Source organism: Mercenaria mercenaria, chromosome 9, assembly GCF_021730395.1.
Source record: "Mercenaria mercenaria strain notata chromosome 9, MADL_Memer_1, whole genome shotgun sequence".
Classification (NCBI taxonomy): domain Eukaryota; kingdom Metazoa; phylum Mollusca; class Bivalvia; order Venerida; family Veneridae; genus Mercenaria; species Mercenaria mercenaria.
This window is the reverse complement of record NC_069369.1, coordinates 74,659,441-74,685,483: the sequence shown is the minus strand read 5'-3', so window position 1 is coordinate 74,685,483 and position 26,043 is coordinate 74,659,441. Positions and strand designations below refer to the sequence as shown.

The following is a 26,043-nucleotide window of genomic DNA, read 5'->3' as shown; positions in this document are numbered from 1 at the left end:
AACATTCAGACCAACTTTCATACAGATCCCATGAAAAATATGGCCTCTAGAGAGATCACAAGGTTTTTCTATTATTTGACCTACTGACCTAGTTTTTGAGGGCACATGACCCACTTTCGAACTTGACCTAGATATCATCAAGGTGAACATTCTGACCAATTTTCATGAAGATCTCATGAAATATATGGCCTCTAGAGAGGTCACAAGGTTTTTCTATTTTTAGACCTACTGACCTAGTTTTTGACCGCACGTGACCCAGTTTCAAACTAGACCTAGATATCATCAAGATGAACATTCAGACCAACTTTCATACAGATCCAATGAAAAATGTGGCCTTTAGAGAGGTCACAAGGTTTTTCTATTATTTGACCTACTGACCTAGTTTTTGATGGCACGTGACCCAGTTTCGAACCTGACCTAGATATCATCAAGATGAACGTTCTGACCAATTTTCATGAAGATCTTGTGAAATATATGGCCTCTAGAGAGGTCACAAGGTTTTCTATTTTTAGACCTAGTTTTTGATGGCACATGACCCAGTTTCGAACTTGACCTAGATATCAAGGTAAACATTCTGACAAATTTTCATGAAATCTTGTAAAAATATATGGCCTCTAAAGGTCCACAAGGTTTTTCTATTTTTAGACCTACTGACCTAATTTTTGAAGGCACGTGACCCAGTTTCGAACTTGACCTAGATATCATCAAGATGAACATTCTGACCAACTTTCATAAAGATCCCATGAAAAATGTGACCTCTAGAGTGGTCACAAGCAAAAGTTTTACGGACGCACAGACGGACGACGGACACCGCGCGATCACAAAAGCTCACCTTGTCACTTTGTGACAGGTGAGCTAAAAAACAGACACCTCTTTGCTTAGGCTCTTCCACCTTCTACTTCAAAAATTAATAAAGCTGCTGTGTATACTGTCCTCTAAAACTTAAATATATAGAATATCAAGAACAAACAGTCCTCAAGGGGAATCAATTAGGCCTCTGATTGGCAACAAATACAAACATAAGGAACCTTATTCTGTTTTGAACAGAGAAATTAACATTACAAAAGCTATCTGGAGGTGGTATTTCCTCTACAAAAGCTCTCTAGAGTGAGATTTTAATCTTCAGCTACTCTCTGGAGAGGTATTTGTCTCTAGATAAGTCCTTTGGGATGGATTTCATCATAAAAATACTTGAGTGGAATTCACTATGCTAACTCTATAGGCCTTAAGGCTCTCAGAAGTACATGTATTTACAAAGGCTCTCTGGTGGCTCTTCAGTGAAATATTTACTCTATTGCTCTCTAAAGTCATATGTACTCTACAAAGACAGTCTCTAATGGTAATAAGTCTGCAATGAAGGAAAGAAACAAACTGAAAGACAAACCTTGCCAAAGCTGTAAGATATGCGCATATGCTCTGTACATTTCCAGGTTATCTAACATTGATTTTAAACAATTCAAATTGGCAGTGTGCAGCTGGAAAGAACAAGAGTGATATCAGCATTGATTTTGAACACTATACACTGGAATGCAAATGAATATGAATTATGAATAATCGAAAATTCTTTGCAAAATGTTCTTCAATGAAAAATAAATGTATATAAATACCTATACGAACATAAAGATTAAAACATTCCACCGTAATGAAAAAAAAAGAAATTTAGAAATTGTACAGAAGTACGTTTTTGACAATTTTTAGACATAGATAGTGTGAAGTCATGACATTGTGACAGGTGCACAGCTTCACATGCAACATAAGATTCCTCTAACGTTTCATGACTCTAAGTCAAATAAATTTTGAGATACTAATATCCATCAATCAAAATTTATCAAGTTACTAATTTTTGACAAATTTTGGTCAGAAGTGATAAATATGATTTTAAATAGGTCTAACCAACAGTCAGGTTTTTTTAGTGTATTAATCCACAAGGAAAGTTTTACTGATTTTAAACTGGAGTATCGACAGACACACTTACTGAAGGACAGACTTTCCTGTAAACGTTCATCATATCATCTGGAGTCTCTGTATGGCTGAGCAACGTCAGCAATGTATTACTGTAAAATAGAACAACGTCAGCAATGTATAAATAGAACAAACAACTATCATTTGTAACAATGAATCATCAGTATAGAAAGAGTATAACAAAGAGGAATAGAGTACAAATATCTCTCCCTATTCTTAAAACAGCTGAGCTGAAAATGAAACATTGCAGAAGACATATCAGAATGGTAATTACTTATAAATCGTTTCGGCAACAATTTATTTAGATATGTCTCCTATAGACACTGGTGCCACACATTCTTACTGTAACTCTGCAAGTCATATATGTAATTTGCTGACAAAGCAAGACTATGTGAACTTTATATTACCTTTTGTTGGGTGTGTGAGGCATCAGGTGTAGGGCAGATGTAAGGCCTATATAACACCATGAAGAAACATCAATTAAAATAAAAAGAGAGAAAAAAATTATCAGGGGTAGGGGGTAAATCCAAAACAAAGCCCAAGGTACATAAAATCACATGTACAATAACATTGATTCCTGGAAGATTTCATGGCTATAAGGCAAATTCTTATTGAGACGTGTGAAACAAACTTTTAAGCCTTTTCTGCCTATTCTTGACTAAGTCAAGGGCCATAACTCTTGCTGAGTAACATCCCAAACAAAACCACTTGTGCACGGCTTCTGAATACTGGATAATATTTCTATCAGATTTCATGACTCAAGATCAAATATTTCTTGTGATACATTCAACACAAACTTTTCAGTCCTTCAAATATGTTTTTCTTATTAGTCAAGGGCAATAACACTTGTCTTACTGAGCAAAATCCAAAACAAAATCCCATGTGCACAACTTTAACATGCTGAATAATATTCCTTTAACGCTTCATGATTCTAAATCAAATATTTTTTGAGATCTACATGACACAAATTCAAATGGATGGGCACCAAAATGGGCAGACATAAGGACAAAGGTAAATCAAGCCCCCACCTCCCTCCCCATAACACCCTACAAAAAAATTTTGTGGTACAAAAAAATATATTACTGTAATTTATCTGTTCAAATCTACTATCAAGATCTGACTGTTGTTAAATTCAGATAAAATGATAAATCATATCCTTAAGTTGATGACACAATTTTGTCCAACAAACAAGGTTGTTACAACAATCTATCTGGCCGGGTTAATTATTTTCTTGCCATTTAAATCATCCTATTGAAAAAACTACTAACAACTGGAAACAAAGTTCTACACCATCACATTGATATCCTATAACAATGATATCATCAACTGTAAGCATTTAATTTTTCTAAATACCACCGTTACAGGACACTATGTATATGACAGATTCTAAGTGCAAATAATGTGCAATAATGCATCCAAACTATTACAACATTGTAAAATAAAGACATTTGTTACTACTGTGGGAGACGAATGACCTCACATTAGAATGTCTTTCAAAACATTGTCCCTGGGCAGGTTTATACACTTACTAAAATATATCTTCATCTCTTAAAGATGTGATGATATATCGATGACCCATTTCTTCCTTTAACTTGTACAACATCATGGCCACCTCGGTGTCTCTATATTTCCTGCACTGTAATGAAATTTTACATTCTCATATATTATAGCTGGTTGACTGGCCAGATTTCAAGTTGCATCCATTAACCTTTTGCCTGCCGACCGCAAGTGATTCTGCCTTTGCGACCAGTGCAGACCAAGATCCGCCTGCACATCCGTGCAAAAGTCTCCATAGCTAAATTATGGACTGTTGACAAAATGCAGTCCTTAAGCCCTACTGAAAACATATGCCTACATTTCTTGCTATGAATACATGAATTTACATGTGTCTAAAAAATCTATTACAAAAAGCAGCATCTTCTGTCTCACACATAACACAAGTCAGTTCAATCATTCAAATAATTACAGTGAAATCATTAAATTTTGTGGTGGAAAAATTGTTTGTGTCCGTCCACAAAATTAAAGGCTGATTTACAAACAATTTTGCTATTTCTTTCATCTTAGAAATACGAAATCCACAAATCTATACCCACATAGCCATTTTGACCAAAACCTTGAAAACTGATGCCAACAAAGTTCACTTATTTCACAACAGTAAAATACAGAAAATGAGCTGCGCCATGCGAAAACCAACATAGTGCATTTGCGGCCAGCATGGATCCAGACCAGCCTGTGCATCTGTGCAGTCTGGTCAGGATTTATGTTGTTCCCTAACAGTTTCTCTATTTCCTGATGCGCAGGCTGGTCTAGATCCATGCTGGTCGCAAACACACTATGTTGGTTTTCACATGGCATGGCTCAAATATAAAATACTGCAATTTTCATTCAAAAGGAGCATGTGTGACTCAAGTCAAAAATAGCTCCATCCCTCCTCCCATATGCCAATTTCAGCAGAAAATAGTAAAAAGTATTTAAAATCAGTGCTTTTTAATCCTACTGTTCTGGGACTTGGATCAACTCAGTGACTAAACGAGAGATGCGCCTTTACTCTTTTATTTCTCTAGATATAGCGATTCTCTGCAAATAAAAACATACAAACAACATTCATACAACGCTCACCAATTATACATATACTCATATAAACAACAGATGTACTTTTGAACATACTTCACATCAACAAAGCTTGCACTATCCAATCATTCAGAAAATAAAATTTAAAGTCTATATATTCATTTTATGTTATTTAACAAATTCAATATCATAACTTCGAGTTCAATAATTACGCTTTGAATAAATTAACAGTATTTAGTTACCGAATTTGGTCTCTTACTCATCAAGTCTCATCAGAATAATTAATGTCCACAGTTAACGTTCAGTTCAGTTAACGTTTCAAAGTCTGGGCGGAAGTATAAACAAGTATGACGTTGACGTCAATGAACGCCGCAAATTATCACGTGGCTGAAGACGCCAAACAGACGTCAAATAAATAGCGTCAGATACAATAAATATTAGAAACTACATTTATGTTTCTAACAGTCCCCACTATGAAATTACATACATTTCATAACAAATAAACTTTTCAAAAAATACACTTCCATGCTTTATCAATAATCAATAATTCTTAAGTTGATGACATATTTCACGTAATTAGTTAATCTATGCAAGGTGCGCGAAATCTAACCAAAAACAATTATCTACGCTTCATAAAGACAATTCCTAAGTAGCGCATTTATAACAATTTGTACAACAAAACTTGGCTCTTACTTGTTTGTTATAATTATTATTTAGCTTCGAAAAAAGTTAGGATCAAATTTACATTGAAGCCTCAAGAAGACACAGTTTAGTAAACTGGCCTAATCAATTGACCTGATTTAGTTCTGATCACACAGCTTCTAACTAGGCCATCTCTACCAAGATTCACGTCAACCACTCGGGCTAGTGGCCACTGTCCTCTGGGAACGTTGTCAACGGCAACAAGAATCATCATCTTTCTTCAGGTTTACAGTTTTACGTTGCCATTTCTGACGTTTCTGAAGTAGTGGTAAGTATTCTCTCAACCATCGTTTCCAAAATACATCTGCGAGATACTGCACTTGTCTCCACCACCGTTTTGCGTATATATCTTGCTTCTTAAAGATACCAACAGGTAAGCACTGGTTTGATTTCATTAGCAGTAGCATACTCGGCATTAATGCTGGTGGGTCTCTGGGATCACTGCTAACGGGTGTCAAAGGTCTGTCATTTAGTATTTTCTCTGTTTCAGCCATTAATGTAAGCAGCTGCTCGTCGTTAAGTAGTTGTTCTCGGACGAGAGATTTCAATATAACTCTAGTAGAACGAATTAAACGTTCCCATGCTCCTCCCATATGGCTTGCGTTCGGAGGGTTGAAATGCCATTCAATGTCGTTCTGAGCAAAAAATCCACTGAGTTTGGACTGGTTCCATAGCTGCAATGATTTTCGTAGTTCAGTTTCACCTCCAACAAGATTGGTTCCATTATCACTGAAGACTTTCGTGGGCGTCCACGTCGACTTTGAAAGCGTTGAAAGGCAGATATGAAGGAATCAGTAGATAGACTGTGAGCAATTTCAAAATGTACCGCACGCGACGTTAGGCACGTGAAAATACAACCATAACGCTTTTCTCGTGCACGAGCTGTCTTCACAATAAATGGTCCGAAATAATCGATTCCAATATGGGAAAATGGTGGCATATCCGGTGTCGTCTGCTCGTCAAGCAAGGGCGCCATCTGTTGGGTCATTTAACGGTGTATGTTGTCGTCTGCATGGGATGCAACCTCTCAAAATACTCTTCACTGCGCTAGGTCCGTGTAGAATCCAATATTTCTCACGTGACATAGAAAGTACATGCTCTTTTCCAACGTGACCATTATGTTCGTGGATATGTTTTATTATTAGTTTTGTTACATGGTGTTTGCTAGTAGTACGACTGGATATTTACTTGGATATTCGCATTGTAAGCGTCCTTGTACTCTGATCAGATCATGGTGTATAATCGGGTTCAAAGATGCTAAACAACTGTCTTTTCTTACAGAATTCCCATTTTGTAGACATATTCTCTCATCGGTAAACGACGTACGTTGAACCAACGCTAATATGGTATGTTCCGCCATGTTGAGTTCATTGGTGCTTAAGTCACCTTCACTCAGTACCAAGGTGTGGTTTACGTGTTTACGTCTGCAGTATGCCTTATATCTTAGTAACCAAGCAACGGCCCTTCTCAGCTTCGTCCAACTGGGTATCTATCTATTATACTTTGAATGGTTTCAACTGCACTAGTTGTGTTGACGACAACCTCTTTTTTCAGCTCAGTGTCGTCGTCGTCTAATTCAGGTTTAGTTAGGTGGCTTGGCCAATGGCTTTCATCTTTCTGAAGGAATTCAGGTCCATGCATCCAAAATTTCATTGTCTTAAAATCACTGGCATGCATTCCTCTAGAAGCGACGTCTGCTGGATTGGAAGCCGTATCTACGTGTCTCCATTGGTCTCGTGACGTCACATCATGAATTTCACTTACCCTATTTCCAACAAAGGTTTTGAATCTCCGGGTTTCGTTTTTAATATATCCAAGGATAATCATAGAATCTGTCCAGAATGTCACACTGTCAATGTCTATTTCTAGTTCGTCTGCTACTAGCGTATAAAGCCGGGAAGCGACAACTGCTCCTGAAAGTTCAAGTCTTGGAATAGATGTCTGTTTTATTGGCGCTAGTCGTGATTTTCCAGCAACCAGAGAGCATGAAATCAGGTTCTTTTCATCTTTTAATCTCAAGTACAGGCATGCGCCGTAACCAAGTTGAGAACTGTCGCAGAATACATGTAGCTGGACATTCTTTAAGGTTCCAAAGTCCTGTGGTTTAAAAACATCTTCTCACAGAGACAGATTCTAAATATGGAAGAGTATCTAACCATTGTTTCCACTCGTACGTATCTTTTTCAGGGATAGGATCGTCCCATGAAAGCTTCTGTCTACATAGGTTTTGTACTATAGCTTTTGCACGTAGAGTTACTGGTGCTACAGTCAAAGGGGATCGAATATGGAACTGACGATGGAAAGGATGCCACGTCTTGTTATTGGCTTTTCACTTACTTTCACTTTAAATTTGAGTTCATCTTTCTCTACATTCCACTGAACACGAGGGCACGATCTACTGGCAAACTGTCGCTCTTGCTAAGATTCATTATAGATGGCGCTCGTTCTGACTCTGGGATAGATCAACGACATCTCTCTTATTGCTGAGCCATTTCGTCAGACGAAATCCTCCTCTCCTTAACAATGACTGTAAGTCTGCGGGGCTAACTCGATTGCTTTCTCATCAGAAGAAACTGATTTTAAGCAGTCGTCAACGTAAAAGTTCCTTTTAAACGGTTGTTGACTACCTCTGGTTTATACATATGTGCGTTTATCCGACGCTGTTCGTATTAATGCATATGCTGTGCAACTTGGGGATGAGGTCGCGCCAAATAGGTGTACCAGCATCTTATAGCATCTAGGTTTTTGAGTCATGTCCCCTTCAGGCCACCATAGAAACCGTAGGGCATCACAATCTAAATCTTCGACACGGACCTGATGAAACATAGCCTCGATGTCGGCTGCTATAGCAACGGGCTCTTGACGAAATCTGATTAAAAACGCCAACCAAGCTGTTCATAAAGTCGGGTCCTTGTAGAAGTTGACTATTTAGGGAAATTCCTTTGTATTTGGCGGCACAGTCAAATACAACTCTCACTTTTTCCGGGCTTATTAGGATTCGTCACAGGATGATGGGGTAAGTACCACACGCGGTTACTATCAGATTCAATGTGTGTTACTTCCTGTGCATGTCCTTTCTGGATATAGTCAGTTACTGATGCTGTGTACATTTTATGCAGCTCCTTGATCTCGTGCTAACTTCTCTTCAAATGTTCGAGTCGCGCATGCGCAAGAGTCAAGTTGTTAGGCATTACTGCTTTCTCGTCACGCCATGGTAATTTCAGTTTGTAATGTCCATTTTCATATCTCAACGAAGAGTTCATAGTGTTTAAAGCTTTCTTGTCTTCTAGAGACATTGAATTTCTTTCTACTTTCACTTTGTCATCAAAGTCCGTAGTCCACATTTTCTCAAGTTGTTGTTGTAACAATACATCAGCTGACTGCTGAAAATTTACATTAGCTGATTTCTGTGTTGTAGTGTCTGTAACAGGTCCACGCACTGCCCAGCCTAGTTGAGTTTTAATGGCGTAGGGTTGATCATGGCGGCCTGAACGCACTTCTAAGGGTATATGTGCCTGTGGTGCATCTGTTCCAATAAGAAGCATCACAGAGCTAGAGTCGATTTCAGGGATTTCTATCTTATATAAATATGGTAGATCTCTGATGTCAGCGTTTCTCGCAGCAGATCTAGTTGATACTGGAAGAGATTTTACTGACCAAACTTTTCTCAACGTAACGTCGTTACCACCTGACGCCGGTTGCACGTGCAGCTCAACTTCCTGTCCTTCGACGATAATACCGGAAGAGCTTGCTGTAGACATCTTGAACGTCACAGGTTTAGAGGTTAGGTTCAGCATTTCAACAAGCGTTCATCACATAATGTCTGGTCAGCTCCCTCGTCAAGCAAAGCATAAGTCTTGCAGTATGTCCCACTTTTACCTCTAACAAGTACAGGTATTATACCTAAACAGTTCTTCACACAAGATCCGCTTTTAGTTGCGCAATTTACGACGGATTGTTGATTTGTGTGATCAGATTTACTATCTACCCAACTATGTAAAAGAAAGTGGTGTCTAGATTTACATTCTGTTACATTGCACCCAGTAGGTTTTCTACAAACGTTAGAAAAATGTTTGCCCTTTAAACAATTGAAACAAAGTTGTTCTTTTTTACAAACTGTTCCCTGTCATTTAAATTCATGGCTGTAAATTTCGTACATGAAGCTAAATCTTTACAAACTACCTGAACAACAATAGCACTTACGTGACGGCTTATACATAGAATTGTTTACTGCACTATTCGTAGCAAAACTGACAGCATTATTTCTACGAGGTGCAGGACTTGGCTTTGACTTAAAGGTTCGATCTTCAACAATCTTACCATGACTCTTCTCATTTGCAAGGTCAAGGCCATATAGGGAAGTGGCGATTCGAGCCTTTTCTTCTACAAATTTCACTAGATCTGAAAAGCCGGTTCCCTACCAGACTCAGTAATTGAGTGTGCAATATCTACCCATTTACCGCGGACGTGCATAGGCAAACGTCTAACAATGCGACGTAAGTTGTCTGTGTTATCTATATCTGACTTAAATCCTAACTGAGACAAAGTAATTTCACATTTTCTCATCTCAAGTGCTAAATCTGAAAGACCATTAGTGTCAGATGCCTTTAAGGAATGACCATTAACAATTTTATCTACATAAGTTCTAGCAATGTTATGTGGCCTACCGTACCGTGAGTACAAAATGTCTCTTGCTCGTTTATAACCTTCACTTGGACTCAGTAGTACACAGTCTTCTATTGCACTCTTTGCCTCTCCGTCACAGTATTGTATCAAGTAACTAAGTCGTAACCTGTCGTCACGAACTTTACAGTCAATGTTTGTTTCAAAGTTATTCACAAATTTGCAGTATTCCAATGTTGAACCGCTGAATCTCAGGAGCTCCGGCTTTGGTAAGTTGAATCCTTCTTGTAACGTATTTGCCAGCAACTGAAAAGCTGATTCTATGTTAGTGTCTGTATTTCTCAAAACATTAGTGTCTGTATTTCTCAAAAACGCTCGTGACTACATTCTCAGATGGATGTGCATTCTGATTCATTGATCCATTCTTACGTTGCTCCGTTACCAAATGAGTGTTGTTAGGTGTATTTATAATTACACAGTCGTCGTGTGCACTTCTTATGTTCTTATCAGACTGTTCATGACCGGAAGTGAAATCATTTACTGTCGTCTGCTTCACATATGACGAATCTTGCACGTGCTCACCAGTTTCTTCCTCCAATGCCTCGTGCCAGACCGATTCTTCAATACGCGCTTGCTCTAATTCACACTGATATTCAAGTTCTTGCTGTTTAATTTCTATTTCTCTGCGCGCCAGTTCAAGCTCGTGTTTTTTCTAAGAGAATTTAACTTTTGCTCAGCAATCAAACGTTTAGCTTTGGAACTCGCAAGTTTCGTTTTACACGTTGATGACGCATTGCTACAAATTTCGTCATTTTCATTATACTGGTTCGATGACTTCCATGTTCATATCTCTCCTGAAACTCTGTGAAATTATTATGATAACACTCATAGGATTGTTCTAGATTTTCACAATCGGCGGGTTCGTCACATAAGTCTAGGCACTCTAAATGTATGTTCTTGAAAGCGTTGAATTATCGCACAGTTTCACATACAAGTTTTCAACAAGATCATCATTATCATGAGAAATCATGTATGCTCCAACTCCTTATACAGTTTTCGTCAGTTGCGCACATTGTGCTGACCTTGACCGCTTAAGTCCTTGAAAGGTTTTATTTTCAGAGTCTGTCATCTTGTATCCAATGGTATCGTCACTGTTTCTTCAGTGGATCACATCAACCGCTGGATTCGAGCATTCGATTATTCGACTATTCGAGAATTGTTCTGGGACTTGGATCAACTCAGTGACTAAACGAGAGATGCGCCTTTACTCTTTTATTTCTCTAGATATAGCGATTCTCTGCAAATAAAAACATACAAACAACATTCATACAACGCTCACCAATTATACAATACTTCATATAAACAACAGATGTACTTTTGAACATACTTCACATCAACAAAGCTTGCACTATCCAATCATTCAGAAAATAAAATTTAAAGTCTATATATTCATTTTATGTTATTTAACAAATTCAATATCATAACTTCGAGTTCAATAATTACGCTTTGAATAAATTAACAGTATTTAGTTACCGAATTTGGTCTCTTACTCATCAAGTCTCATCAGAATAATTAATGTCCACAGTTAACGTTCAGTTCAGTTAACGTTTCAAAGTCTGGGCGGAAGTATAAACAAGTATGACGTTGACGTCAATGAACGCCGCAAATTATCACGTGGCTGAAGACGCCAAACAGACGTCAAATAAATAGCGTCAGATACAATAAATATTAGAAACTACATTTATGTTTCTAACACCTACCATCAAATCGTGGCTGCCTGGGGATAAGCCTAGTGTTGTCTCTATATGGCAATATTGAGCGTTAAAAATATTACCCTCTGAAATCGCTGGCCTAAATTCAAAAGATTAATTTCACAGGGATATTGCTTTGGAGACCCTCCATATTCCTTCATGCTCCCTGCACATTTTCCATCCCTGCACGCTTGACTCGCAATCACACTTACCCCTTTATCAAAAATAAATTACATATAAATATTATACTTACCTCAACCATTGCCTTGACTAGGAAATTTTCTGAAATGTAAAAGAAGCAGACCTTCTTTTAAACTAACATTAACTATGTTTCTTTATTTGAATTATGGTTTGAATGCCACTTTTTTAATGAATTCAGTTACTAGTATGTATATATTAGGTGTCAATGAACAAAACTTGTGTTATTGTTATCTGTGCCAGTGCTGCTTTTAATCTGTTCACAAGTAATTGATTAACATACCTGTACTGCCTTAATTTTGTTCATAAATAACTGACATATGTACCAGTGCTGCTTTGACTTTGTTCACAAGTAACTCACAAACATACCAGTGCTGCCTTAATATCGTTCACAAGTAAGTGACAATCATACCACTACTGCCTTGACTTTGTCCTCAGGTAGCTAAGAAGCACACCAGTACTGCCTTAATTTTGTTAACAAGTAATTGACAAGTGTACCATTTATGCTGAGTACTGCCTTGACTTTTGTTCACAAGTAACGGACAAGTGTAACAAGATTGTCTTTTGTTCACAATTAATTGACAAGTGTACAAGTTTTACATTGACTTTGTTCATAAGTAACTAACAACTGGTACTATTCACAAGTAACTGACAAGCATACCGATCTGCCTTGACTTTGTTCACAAGTAACTGACAAGCATACTGATCTGCCTTGACTTTGTTCAAAAGTGACTGACAAGCATATTAGTTCTGCCTTGACTTTGTTCATAAGTAACTGACAAGCATACTGATCTGCCTTGACATTGTTCACAAGTAACTGACAAGCCTACTACTTCTGTCTTGATTTTGTTCACAAGTAACTGACAAGCATACTAGTTCTGCCTTGATTTTGTTCATAAGTAACTGACAAGCATACTAGTTCTGCCTTGATTTTGTTCATAAGTAACTGACAAGCATACTTGTTATGCCTTGATTTTGTTCACAAGTAACTGACAAGCATACTAGTTCTGCCTTGATTTTGTTCACAAGTAACTGACAAGCATACTAGTTATGCCTTGACTTTGCCCACAAGCAACTGACAAGCGTATCAGTTCAGTCTAGACTTTGCCCACAAGCAACTGACAAGCGTATCAGTTCAGTCTAGACTTTGCCCACAAGCAACTGACAAGCGTATCAGTTCAGTCTAGACTTTGCCCACAAGCAACTGACAAGCGTATCAGTTCAGTCTAGACTTTGCCCACAAGCAACTGACAAGCGTATCAGTTCAGTCTAGACTTTGCTCACAAGCAACTGACAAGCGTATCAGTTCAGTCTAGACTTTGCCCACAAGCAACTGACAAGCATACTAGTTATGCCTTGACTTTGCCCACAAGCAACTGACAAGCGTATCAGTTCAGTCTAGACTTTGCCACAAGCAACTGACAAGCATACTATTATGCCTTGACTTTGCCCACAAGCAACTGACAAGCGTATCAGTTCAGTCTAGACTTTGCCCACAAGCAACTGACAAGCATACTAGTTATGCCTTGACTTTGCCCACAAGCAACTGACAAGCGTATCAGTTCAGTCTAGACTTTGCCCACAAGCAACTGACAAGCGTATCAGTTCAGTCTAGACTTTGCCCACAAGCAACTGACAAGCGTATCAGTTCAGTCTAGACTTTGCCCACAAGCAACTGACAAGCATACTAGTTATGCCTTGACTTTGCCCACAAGCAACTGACAAGCGTATCAGTTCAGTCTAGACTTTGTTCAAACTGACAAATGTACTAGTTCTGCCTTGACTCTGTTTACAAGTAACTGCCATTTTTTTTATATGAATCAGCAGTATAGGACAATAATATCATATTTTTTTACATGCTGTCTTCTGTCAAACCATCAACAATAAGAATTTACCTTGACATGACATGAATTTGTGACCTCTTGATTTATAGTATTGTGTTCTAATTACGTATTATAATAACCATCTTCATATTTTCTCGCTCATCATATGGTATAACAAAAAGGTAATGAAGACTACCACATAGCTCATCAAACCTACTTTCTATCCGCTATGACCTAGTTTCCAGTTTCACCTGGATCTCAATAGGACAAACACAACCACATAGCTCATCAAACCTACTTTCTATCTGCTATGACCTAGTTTCCAATTTCACCTGGATCTCAATAGGACAAACACAACCACATAGCTCATCAAACCTACTTTCTATCCGCTATGACCTAGTTTCCAGTTTCACCTGGATCTCAATAGGACAAACACAACCACATAGCTCATCAAACCTACTTTCTATCCCCTATGACCTAGTTTCCAGTTTCACCTGGATCTCATTAGGACAAACACAACCACATAGCTCATCAAACCTACTTTCTATCCCCTATGACCTAGTTTCCAGTTTCACCTGGATCTCATTAGGACAAACACAACCACATAGCTCATCTAACCTACTTTCTATCCCCTATGACCTAGTTTCCAGTTTCACCTGGATCTCATTAGGACAAACATTCTAACCATGAGAGAATTTTCAGCCTTTTATGATCCAGTTTCAAACCCAACTTAAAAGTCGTTCAAGCATTTTCTGACCATATATAAATAGGTAAGTTAGAAAAACTGCATGCTGTTTGTTAACAATGCTTTGTGTGACTTGACCCAGTGACCTAATATTTTTTCCGATGACCTATATTCATAAGTGACAAAGATTTCACAAAAATAAGCATACTGCCAAAGTTTTTATGACTTTTTTCAGGTCTGTGCCAACTCTGAATCACTTTATGGTTCTCTCAAAGGTGGTCTTTCACCGTTAGCCTGCTGGCGGCAAGTGATTCTGCCTTTGTGACCTGTGCAGATCAAGATCAGCCTGCACATCTTGGTCTGCACTGCTCGCTATTCAGTCAATAAATTTCAGTGGACACCCCTTTGAATAATAAGTGGTATTGCCCAAACTGAATGATGGACCAGTCCATTTTTGAAATTTAGCGGGCTAAAGGTTAAAGAGAGATCTGACTATTATATATACGATACCTGTAGAGTGATCAATGTGTAGTTTCTCGATGTCCTTCCGTATATGTTGTATAATATCTATAATGTCAGACATTATACCATAACCTGAAAATAATACTGAACTTTGTAAATCCTTTCTTTGCTAGTTATGACTTGCTTCTGTTTAAGTACCATAAACACTCAAGTATGCATTAACACATTGTAGGTTCGCATAAATTCTCCCGCACTGAGTGTATGCACGCATTAATTGTACACTATTAAACCTATGCCAAACCTAACCCTAACCTTTTGTCAGTATATTGTACACTCAATATGTGCGTAGATCCAATAGGGGTGATTTAAAGGGAAAGGCAATGTTGTTCTCATGTTAAACCAATCAGCTATGATTTCTTATATCATTTAAAGAAGTGAAAGAAATTTCAAAATCCGCTTAAAATGAGAAATTTATGAGCATTTAAATATTTGATCAAAATGGCGGCCATTTTGTTACCATGGCAACAAGAAACAAAATGGCGGATTTATTAAATTTCTAGATACATATTTGAAGAATATTTACTTATTTCTGTAAAATAGTTTCTCTACCTTTTCCAGCTATAATGAAAGACATTATCATGTTTTACACCTTACACTCAAGAAACATGCAAAATTAATCTATTTAAAAGATAATTTGCTAAATAAAGAATTCAGTAGTGTGTAAATGACGTCATAAACACACTAATATGGCTGCCTCCATGATCAGTCATTTTCTCAAATTTCAAACTGCCATATCTTTTTCAATAGTGGTCCGATCTTAAAAATTCTTTCAACATTATGAAAGGCTTGAGGATGGCTTTCATATCAAATTTACTTATTTTCAAGCATTCCTTGCCCTTTAATGTTGGTGCACATTGTATCAGAATCTCCAAACACATTCATAACAACAGCTGTCTGTAAGACAGCAAATGCTGGACTATTCGAATTATTGTCCCAGAAGAAGGAATATTACCCTAAATGTTAAAATGCCTATAGTATCTCCATTGGTTTTGGAGATAGTAACTTGCACAGGAATTTCTAAGTCCAAAAATGGGCATAATTTGGCCAAAATGCATGTCAGAGTTATGGGAATTAATGCTTTCACCTAGTTTTATAACCCAGAAGACACATGTGAAGTTTCAATTCAATATCTGCATTAGTTTTGGAGACAGTAGCTTGCAAAACTGTAACCAGGATTTTCTAAGTCCAAAAGTGGGCATGGCATAATTTGGCCAAAAAGCATGTCAGAGTTATGGGACTTGACCTAGTGAGGTTGGTAATTGACCGTGAAAAAGAAAAAATAAGTTTCAAAGATATATTCTTTTAAATGATAGCCATATATACTTGCATGCAAAACTTTAACCAAGGTGTGAGGCCAACACCGACGCCAGGGCGAGTAGAATAGCTAGACTATTCTTTGAATAGTCGAGCTAAAAATGGCTACAAAATTCTGCTACAAAATAACATAACTTCACTAGATGAATAACAATCCTAAAATGTTTAATGACTCTAGGTTGTATACTTTTTAATATGTAAGATACATAAGCTTTAAGGCCCTATACATGTATGCATATTTTTGATTTTCAAGGCCATTACTTTGGTCTGGCTGAGAGAAACCTCAAACAAAACCACAACATCACTAGATGAGTAACAACCTTCTATCAATGCATGACTCTAACTTTTGGGCCCTTTATGCAAGTTTTTGATTAAGTCAAGGCCGTGGACTGGTTAAGTGAAACCTGAGATTCACAAAACAGCATCCACCTGAAGTTGTACAAACAATCACATCTATCAAGCACCATGAGAGTTGAGCAACCACCCTTATTGGCCAGTTTAAGAATTTAACCTTAGTATAATAAGTCATCCCCTGGTTTAAAAGGTCATTTCATTCAGAGACTTGGCTGACTGCTTAACTCAATAAAATCTTGCTTATAAAACATACCTTCCATATTGGACCATTTGCCATTTCCATCTTCCTTAGATACGAGGGCAGATAGAACAAGTGACCATGTTTGAAGAGTCGGCTCTGAAAATAGAACGTTTGCTTAACTTTTAGCCTGCTGCCAGCAAGTGATTCTGCCGTTGTGACGAGTGCAGTTACAAAATGCTCACGTTATCTAGTATTTCAGGCAATCAAAACATACTCTAGTAGGTCCTCTTAGTAAGAAATTTAAGTTTATACATTTTCTTTGGTCTGGTGATGCGTGAATACAAATGTTATCTTGGTAGGATCTGTGATACCTTATTACAAATAATATCTCGGAAGGTTTGGTAATGCATGTTGCAAGCGCTATTCCTGAAAAATGGGTGATGCATGACTACAAATATGAGCCGTGCCATGAGAAAACCAACATAGTGGGTTTGCGACCAGCATGGATCCAGACCAGCCTGCGCATCCGCGCAGTCTGGTCAGGCTTCATATTGTTCGCTTTTAAAGCCTATTGGAATTGGAGAAACTGTTAGCGAACAGCATGGATCCTGACCAGACTGCGCGGATGCGCAGGCTGGTCTGGATCCATGCTGGTCGCAAAGCCACTATGTTGGTTTTCTCATGGCATGGCAAATATTATCTCTGAAAGACGGTAAATTTGGATTAGATTTATAATTATTTCACCTAATGCAAAGAAAGATTGATTAAAGAACTTTTTCTGTAGTCTTTTGTCAACATATTAATTCATTATCTACTAAAATATATAAACAAACCATTATTTTAAATATCGTGAGAATACATAACACGATCATCTCAATGTCTGAAAATTTTGACAAAACATTTCAATCCGACTGTTAAGGGTGGGGTACGTTTTGACATCTAAGCTCAAGTTTGCCAGTTATAACAAAAAACAGAGTAATACACCTGGACCAAGCATCATTCTGGAGCGAGCCACCACATTTCATTTCTGACAATACTACTGATTAAAAAAAATTCACGAGGTTTTTATTTTCGCTAATTTTTGTGACTTCACTCCATATGCAAATCAAAATCATCATAAACATTTACCTTCAATATCTGCCATATTCCATAACCAGCCATTCCGGCATATCCAGAAGAACATCCATCCAAAATTATGTAATGTTTTTCATTTTCAAGGTTTCTCTACTTACCATCAGAATTTGTATAATATTGTAAGGCTTAGCCTTGGACTTTTTTTTAACAAACATCAAATGCAAGAAATTAAATCAATGTAAGTTTAGTTTTCTTTCTACATAATAATTTTTTAACTGATAACATAACAAGAGCTGTCTCCATAGGATGACACATGCCCCCGATGGCACTTTGAATGAATAGTTATGGCCAATGTTAGAGTTTAGGACCTTTGACCTACGGACCTGGGTCTTGCGCGCGACACGTCGTCTTACTGTGGTACACATCCATGCCCAATATTTTTAAAATCCAAGCATGAATGACAAAGATATGGACCGGACACGCCCATCAATGCACTATGTTGAAATATGACCTTTAACGTCTAAGTGTGACCTTGACCTTTGAGCTACGGACCTGGGTCTTGCGCACGACACATCGTCTTACTGTGGTACACATTTATGCCAAGTTTTTTGAAAATCCATCCATGGATGACAAAGATATGGACCGGACACGAATGCACTATCATGAAAAATGACCTTTAACGTCTAAGTGTGACCTTGACCTTTGAGCTACGGACCTGGGTCTTGCATGCGACACGTCGTCTTACTGTGGTACACATTCATGCCAAGTTATTTGAAAATCCATCCATGGATGACAAAGATATGGACCGGACACGCCCAACTATCATGAAAAATGACCTTTAACGTCTAAGTGTGACCTTGACCTTTGAGCTACGGACCTGGGTCTTTCGCGCGACACGTCGTCTTACTGTGGTACACATTCATGCCAAGTTATTTGAAAATCCATCCATCGATGACAAAGATATGGACCAGACACGAAAATTGCGGACAGACTGACAGACCGACAGACTGACAGACGGTTCAAAAACTATATGCCTCCCTTCGGGGGCATAAAAATGTCCGTAAGACATAAACACACAGTTTAAAAGCTAATAAACATAAATCCTTGCCATTTCTTAAAGGCTCATAATGCCTTTATTTGAAATATGACTGCCACATTTTCCGCCTAGAATATAAAAACTATTAATATGTTGTTAAATTCTATTTTCAATAACTTTTTTTTTCTTTAATTTGTCAAAGGTTTGAATACTGCTGAATATAGTAGAAAGTTTGAATTTATTGTTTTTGGTTACCTCCCTTTATGGCTCTACCTGTAAACACTCATGTACAGTGTTTAATGTAGCACTTTTGAGTACATCATCTATTTGGGGTTTGGGGAGCTGTTTCATTTGTTTTTAACATAAAATTTAAAGCCTTATGGAACTTTAAGCCTTGGAGACAAATCTTTTTGACAAGTTCAGTTTGTTTATATTAATTTTGCATGGACCGGCTTCACAGCCTAAACTTTAAGATCAACATGAATGTCATGAACAGTGAAGCCTTTTATAATTTCCTTTGTTATCTTTCTGAGAACAGAACTATTCAAATAACTGTTTCATTTTCTAAACTTGGGGGACCTGAATTTTATTGAAATCACTGGAAATTTCCATTTTTTCAGTCATCTGTTTGCAAAGTCATTATTTCACGAAATTGGGTATGAAAAACCAATTTTCATCAAACAAAAATTTCCTAATTTAAGGTATCAAATATAGTCAAACTTGCTCAAGAGACCACACATCTGTTAAGAGATTATTTCTATTAAAAGACCACTTTTTCAGTTCCTTTTTGTGTTGATAAAGAACACATGACCCTGAATTAAGAGAAAACCAACATAGTGGCTTTGCGACCAGCATGGATCCAGACCAGCCTGTGCATCCGTGCAGTCTGTTCAGGATCCATGCTGTTCGCTAATGGTTTCTCTAATTACAATAGGCTTTAAAAAGCGAACAGCATGGATCCTGAACAGACTGCACGGATGCGCAGGCTGGTCTGGATCCATGCTGGTCGCAAAGCCACTATGTTGGTTTTCTCATGGCATGGCTCACATGACGCTGAATTAAGAGACCATTTGTGTTAAGAGATCACTTTTGCCCTTCCTTGCGCTAATTTCTTCTTGGAGGTTGTACTGTACAGTGGTAAATTAAATGATAAAGTTGAAATGGGTGTTCAAGCCATACTTTTGTCAACATAATAAACTTTGTTTGTGGGGAAGAGGAGTATACTAAATGAGTTTACATGAAACCTGATCAATTTTTGCCGACTTACTAGGTAACAAAAGTGACAAGAAAAAACATGTTTACCAATATTAAGGACTTTCATCTCAGCAAGTACTGCAGGCACATGAACGGCGAGACTTTGTCCCTCAGTACTCTCCATCGCCATTAGCACACTGTGAAAAGTTTCTAGAGTTGGAGTCACCTTTTCCTTTTTCATTTCATGCAGAAAGTTCTAAAAAGGTAACAAAGTGATAAAAACATATGACAAAGTTTCGAAAATATGTATCAGAAAATAAGTGACAATTTTATACTTCCGAAGCAATAAAACTAATGTTTCTTTAGTAATGAAAGAATTTTTAATTTTTACCATTTTTTCGTTTAATTATAAACATACAGGGCTGAATTTCTCATGTGTGGAAGCCATCCAGCTGGCTTATGGAAGGGAAGGTTGGAAGTTCTACCCAGAGCCTGTCTTTGATGAAATAATGCACAGAGGGGCACCTTGGGGCCTTCCTCCACCACCAAAGCTGGAAATTCCACATATAACCTATATCGTTTCGGTGCGACTTTAAACCAGACAAAAACAAAACAAAAGTAAATGAAATAGGAAAGCACTATTTCATGGCACATGTATGGTGCCAAATACAGTAAGTCAACATGATGTCAATGGGCAACTGTGTTTTAACAGTATTAAATACAGGAAGAAATGCATCCCTCGGAATAACTTAGGAGTGCTTAGACATCTGATACGTTATTTTTCGTGCCTAATAAACTATAACAGTGCATGTGAATTAGGTATAACACTTTTCCGTACTATTCATTTCGATGATCAAATATAGTAGCACTCTTTCTCAGTGCCTGTATGGCACCAAAATAATATGTCGACAAGACGTCAGATTTCTGTGTTTTAATGGAAATGTGCATGAATTTTTCATATTAGAATAAACTGTTATTATTTGCAAATAGGACAAAAAGTGTGTGTATTAGGGAAAGGGAACCATTTATATTTGGGTAGAAGTACACGAATATCCTAACAGAATGCATATCAAATTAAGTTAACTCAATAACAATGCAGTTCTGCTGTTTGGGAGCGATCCCTTGAAAACTTTTATAAAAGTTATGTATTTAGCAAAATTCAGTATTTTGCAAATTTCAAAGAGCAAGGTAGATTCAAAACCTGAAATATCTGCAATTTCACTTCAAAGTGATAAATTTCTGTAAGTTTGGGTCAAATCCTTTGAAAACAGTAGGACAGTTATCCAGCCTTGGCTTATAACAGTACTGCGCAATGCTCAGCATTCTTGAAAAAAATCAAAGGGCCATAACTACTAAACCAGGCATGGTACATTCAAATAAATCCCACTCTGCACAGAAGTTCTCAGCCAAACACAATTTTCAAGGAAGATGAACATACATACATACACATACAGGACTTACAGACAGGAGTACCACTATAATTGCGACCCCCCCCCCCCCCCCCCCCCACCCACAACCCCAAGCTCCTATTAATAATACTGGATCATAAAGTGCATGTTTTACAGTACCAGTGTTCTAAGTTTAAGGTTCTTGCTTATCATTGCTGGGAAAGTAAGTTTTTCTGTATTTGTAGACACTAACAGTTAAATAACTCACCTCAATATTTTTCCATTTCTTATCTTTCTGTACAGCAATGTTTCTTATCAACTCATTGTATGTGCCTAAATAAACTACAATAAAATGATGTCGTTGTAATACATTGTCTAAGATACATGTCCAAAGAGTGCAAAAATAAAACACTGAGGGAGTTCTGCATGTTGAGACCAATTTCTTGTTATAAAATGTCAAGTTTAATTAAACCCTGATTTTTTGCAAAATGTTCAAGTAATATGACAAATTTTTGGCTTATCAAAATTGTAGGGCAGTGTACCTGTGTACCTGATGTTTTGCCAGACTGATATGAACAAGAGGACCATGATGGTCCTGAATCGCTCACCTATCTCCACATGACCCAGTGTTCAACTGAGTATGACATCGTTATTTCTATTTTTTGACACAGTGACCTAGTTTTTCAGCACATGTGACCTAGATATCATCAAGATAAAAAATTCTGACCAATTTTCATGAAGATCCATTGAAAAATATGGCCTCTAGAGAGGTCACAAGGTTTTTCTATTATTTGACCTAATGACCTAGTTTTTGAAGGCACGTGACCCACTTTTAAACTTGACCTAGATATCATCAAGGTGAACATTCTCACCAATTTTCATGAAGATCTCGTGAAAAATATGGCCTCTAGAGAGGTCACAAGGTTTTTCTATTTTCGACCTACTGACCTAGTTTTGACCGCACATGACCCAGTTACAAACCTGACCTAGAATCATCAAGCTGAACATTCCACCAATTTCATGAAGACCATTGAGAAATATGCCTCTAGAGGTCACAAGGTTTTTTCTATTTTTAGACCTACGACCTAGTTTTTGACCCACGTGACCCAGTTTCAAATCTGACTTAGATATCATCAGATGACATTCTGACCATATCATGAAGATCTCATGAAAAATATGGCCTCTAGAGAGGTCACAAGGTTTTTCTATTTTTAGATCTACTGACCTAGTTTTTAACCCCACGTGACCCAGTTTCGAACCTGACCTAGATATCTTCAAGGTGAACATTCTGACCAATTTTCATGAAGATCCATTGAGAAATATGGCCACTAGAGAGGTCACAAGGTTTTTCTATTTTTAGATCTACTGACCTAGTTTTTGACCCCACATGACCCAGTTTCGAACTTGACCTAGATATCATCAAGCTGAACATTCTCACCAATTTTCATGAAGATCCATTGAAAAATATTGCCTCTAGAGAGGTCACAAGGTTTTCCTATTTATAGACCTACTGACCTAGTTTTTGACCGCACATGACCCAGTTTCGAACTTAACCTAGATATCATCAAGGTGAACATTCTGACCAATTTTCATGAAGATCCATTGAGAAATATGGCCACTAGAGAGGTCACAAGGTTTTTCTATTTTTAGATCTACTGACCTAGTTTTTGACCCCACATGACCCAGTTTCGAACTTGACCTAGATATCATCAAGGTGAACATTCTGACCAATATTCATGAAGATCTCATGAAAAATCTGGCCTCTAGAGAGGTCACAGGTTTTTTCTATTTTTAGATCTACTGACCTATTTTGTAACCCCACGTGACCCAGTTTCGAACTTGACCTAGATATCATCAAGATGAACATCCTGATCAATTTTCATGAAGATGCATTGAGAAATATGGCCTCTAGAGAGGTCACAAGGTTTTTCTATTTTTAGACCTAATGACCTAGTTTTTGACCCTACGTGACCCAGTTTCGAACTTGACCTAGATATCATCAAGATAAACATTCTGACCAATATTCATGAAGATCTCATGAATAATATGGCCTCTAGAGAGGTCACAAGGTTTTTCTATTTTTAGACCTACTGACCTAGTTTTTGACCCCACGTGACCCAGTTTCGAACTTGACCTAGATATCATCAAGGTGAACATTCTGACCAATTTTCATGAAGATCTTGTGAAATATGTGGCCTCTAGAGAGGTCACAAGGTTTTTCTATTTTTAGACCTACTGACCTAGTTTTTGATGGCACGTGACCCAGTTTCGAACTTGACCTAGATATCATCAAGATGAACATTCTGACCAACTTTCATAAAGATCCCATGAAAAATGTGACCTCTAGAGTGGTCACAAGCAAAAGTTTACGGACGCACGTACGACGGACACCGCGCGATCACAAAAGCTCACCTTGTCACTTTGTGACAGGTGAGCTAAAAATACTGGCCTCAAGCAAAACTTCTCATTTACATGCAAGTCTACTGAAAAATCACAACTTGATGGTAAATCCACTTACAATGCAGATTTTATTCTGCTCACAGTTGTACAAAGGCCAGTTTGGAATATCTTTCATCACATGGTCAAATAATAATAAATAAGTCTGTGAGCTTATTTTAAAGATATTTGACCATATATGTGACTATTTGGATTAATGGTATTTTATCTGTCAAATTTTTTTATATTATATTTAATCTTTAACAAGAGCACCGCCTTGCGGGTGCAGACGCTCATCTGATTTTTTTGTCTCTGTATACCAGTAATAGAAATACAGTCAAACTCGCTTTATACAAACTCATCCGGGCCTAAGAAATATGTTGGTATCAAACGAAATTCGTATTAATGAATGTATGACCAGATAATTTGTCTGAGCAATTTGGGCAATATCACCGGTATCATCGGTGAATAGATTCCAATATTATCATACATGAAAGTAGTTAATAGTTTTAAACTGATTAAGCTAATTCATTCAGATAACATTGAAATTACTCAAGAAAAGTCATACTTAAACAGGTAAAACTGTATTAATTTAAATTTTAATGTGCGGTCAAGGTCAAGAGCGCCAAATTATATTCACCGCGAACATTGAAGCTTGTACTATATAACAAGCATTCTAAGATGTATAAAAGTTTGTATATTTTGTAAGACACAGCCTACCTGTATCGACACTAGAACGTCAATAATGTGTTTAAAATTATTTACACCTCTTTAAATCTTGACCTGTTAATTGATTAAATTATTTTAAATTATTTTATACTGACATGATACACAAAGGACCGAGTGTTTGTTTGTGAATAAGTGTGAACTACTCCATTGTCCAATTATCACGCGGCACAAGCTTGGCCATATTATTATTTTCAACACATTTTAGAACGGCCCCAACTTCTGAAATTAATTCGTATCAAAAGATGGAAATGTATAATATTTAAGCTTATTGGGACTTCCAAAATGTGTTCGTATCTACTGATTATTCGTATCAAGCGAGTTCGCTATTACCGAAATAATTTTACAAAGGAAATAGAAGGACACGGCCGGGGAATTCGGACTTTGTTCATTTAATCCAAAAATTCGTATCAAGCGAGTTCGTATTAAGTGGATTCAACTGTATTGTCATACCCATGATTTTCTAAGTCCGAAAGGGGCCATAATTCTTGCAAAAAAGCAATGTAGACTTACAGAACTTGCAGCGCAGAGTCAGCTTTTAATGGTGAATAACTGCTCCAAGTTTTAAAGCAATAGCTTTACTTAACCAAGAAATCTGATATTTTCTAAGTCCAAAAGGGCCATAATTCTTGCAAAAAGCAGGATGGAGTTATGTTTCTTGCTGTACAGAGTCAGCTTTTGATGGTAAACAAGTGTTGCAAGTCTTAAAGCAATAGCTTTGACAGTTTAGGAGAAAAGCTGACCTAAACACAAAACTAAACCAAGAAATCTGATTTTCTAAGTCCATAAGGGGCCATAATTCTTCCAAAAGCAGGATGGAGTTATGTTTCTTGCTGTACAGAGTCAGCTTTTAATGGTAAACAAGTGTTGCAAGTCTTAAAGCAATAGCTTTGACAGTTTAAGAGAAAAATTGACCTAAACATAAAACTTAACCAAGAAATCTGATATTTTCTATTAGTAAGTTCAAAAGGGGCCATAATTCTTGCAAAAAGCAGGACGGAGTTATGTTTCTTGCTGTACAGAGTGAACAAGTATTCCAAGTTTCAAAGCAATAGCTTTGATAGTTTAGGAGAAAAGCTGACCTAAACATAAAACTTAACCAGGCAACGCAGACGCCGATCAAGTGATGACAATAACTCATCATTAATTTTTTTCTAAAGAATCGGATGAGCTAATAAAATAGCTATGCTATAAAATTTTTCGTGCAAACTGCAACTGATTATTGATTAATGATATACATTTCCATATGCCTGATTCTGGCTTGATTAACGCATGAATTACCATTGATTCTTGGCAGGATGAACACCTCAGTATGCCCTACCCAGGCTTGATCAACTGAACTGGTAGCCTGGAGTTCTTTCTACAGAAAAAATGGATAAGATAAAAAGGTCAGAAAATGAGAATAAGTACCTGGGAGATTAGAATCCTTCATCTCTTTGTAGTACAGTAAACCTTTGGAATTGCCAACCTGGAAGTTAACAAAGCAGTGATGTAAATTAGGAA

The 26,043-nt window shown here is 37.3% G+C and overlaps 1 protein-coding gene across 1 annotated transcript in view; it reads right to left on the bottom strand.

Annotated features, from left to right (window-relative positions):
- The window catches only part of LOC123546302 (pentatricopeptide repeat domain-containing protein 3, mitochondrial-like), a 65,184-nt gene that overhangs the window by 27,913 nt on the left and 11,228 nt on the right, over nucleotides 1-26,043 (bottom strand). Inside the window, exons 8-16 of the mRNA XM_053551725.1 lie at nucleotides 25,951-26,008; nucleotides 21,647-21,720; nucleotides 20,099-20,246; nucleotides 16,759-16,842; nucleotides 14,826-14,909; nucleotides 11,863-11,891; nucleotides 3,492-3,598; nucleotides 1,976-2,054; nucleotides 1,385-1,475 (exon numbers count right to left, since the gene is read on the bottom strand). Of these exons, the coding sequence (XP_053407700.1) occupies nucleotides 1,385-1,475; nucleotides 1,976-2,054; nucleotides 3,492-3,598; nucleotides 11,863-11,891; nucleotides 14,826-14,909; nucleotides 16,759-16,842; nucleotides 20,099-20,246; nucleotides 21,647-21,720; nucleotides 25,951-26,008 (754 nt within the window). The remainder of the gene's footprint in view (nucleotides 1-1,384; nucleotides 1,476-1,975; nucleotides 2,055-3,491; nucleotides 3,599-11,862; nucleotides 11,892-14,825; nucleotides 14,910-16,758; nucleotides 16,843-20,098; nucleotides 20,247-21,646; nucleotides 21,721-25,950; nucleotides 26,009-26,043) is intronic.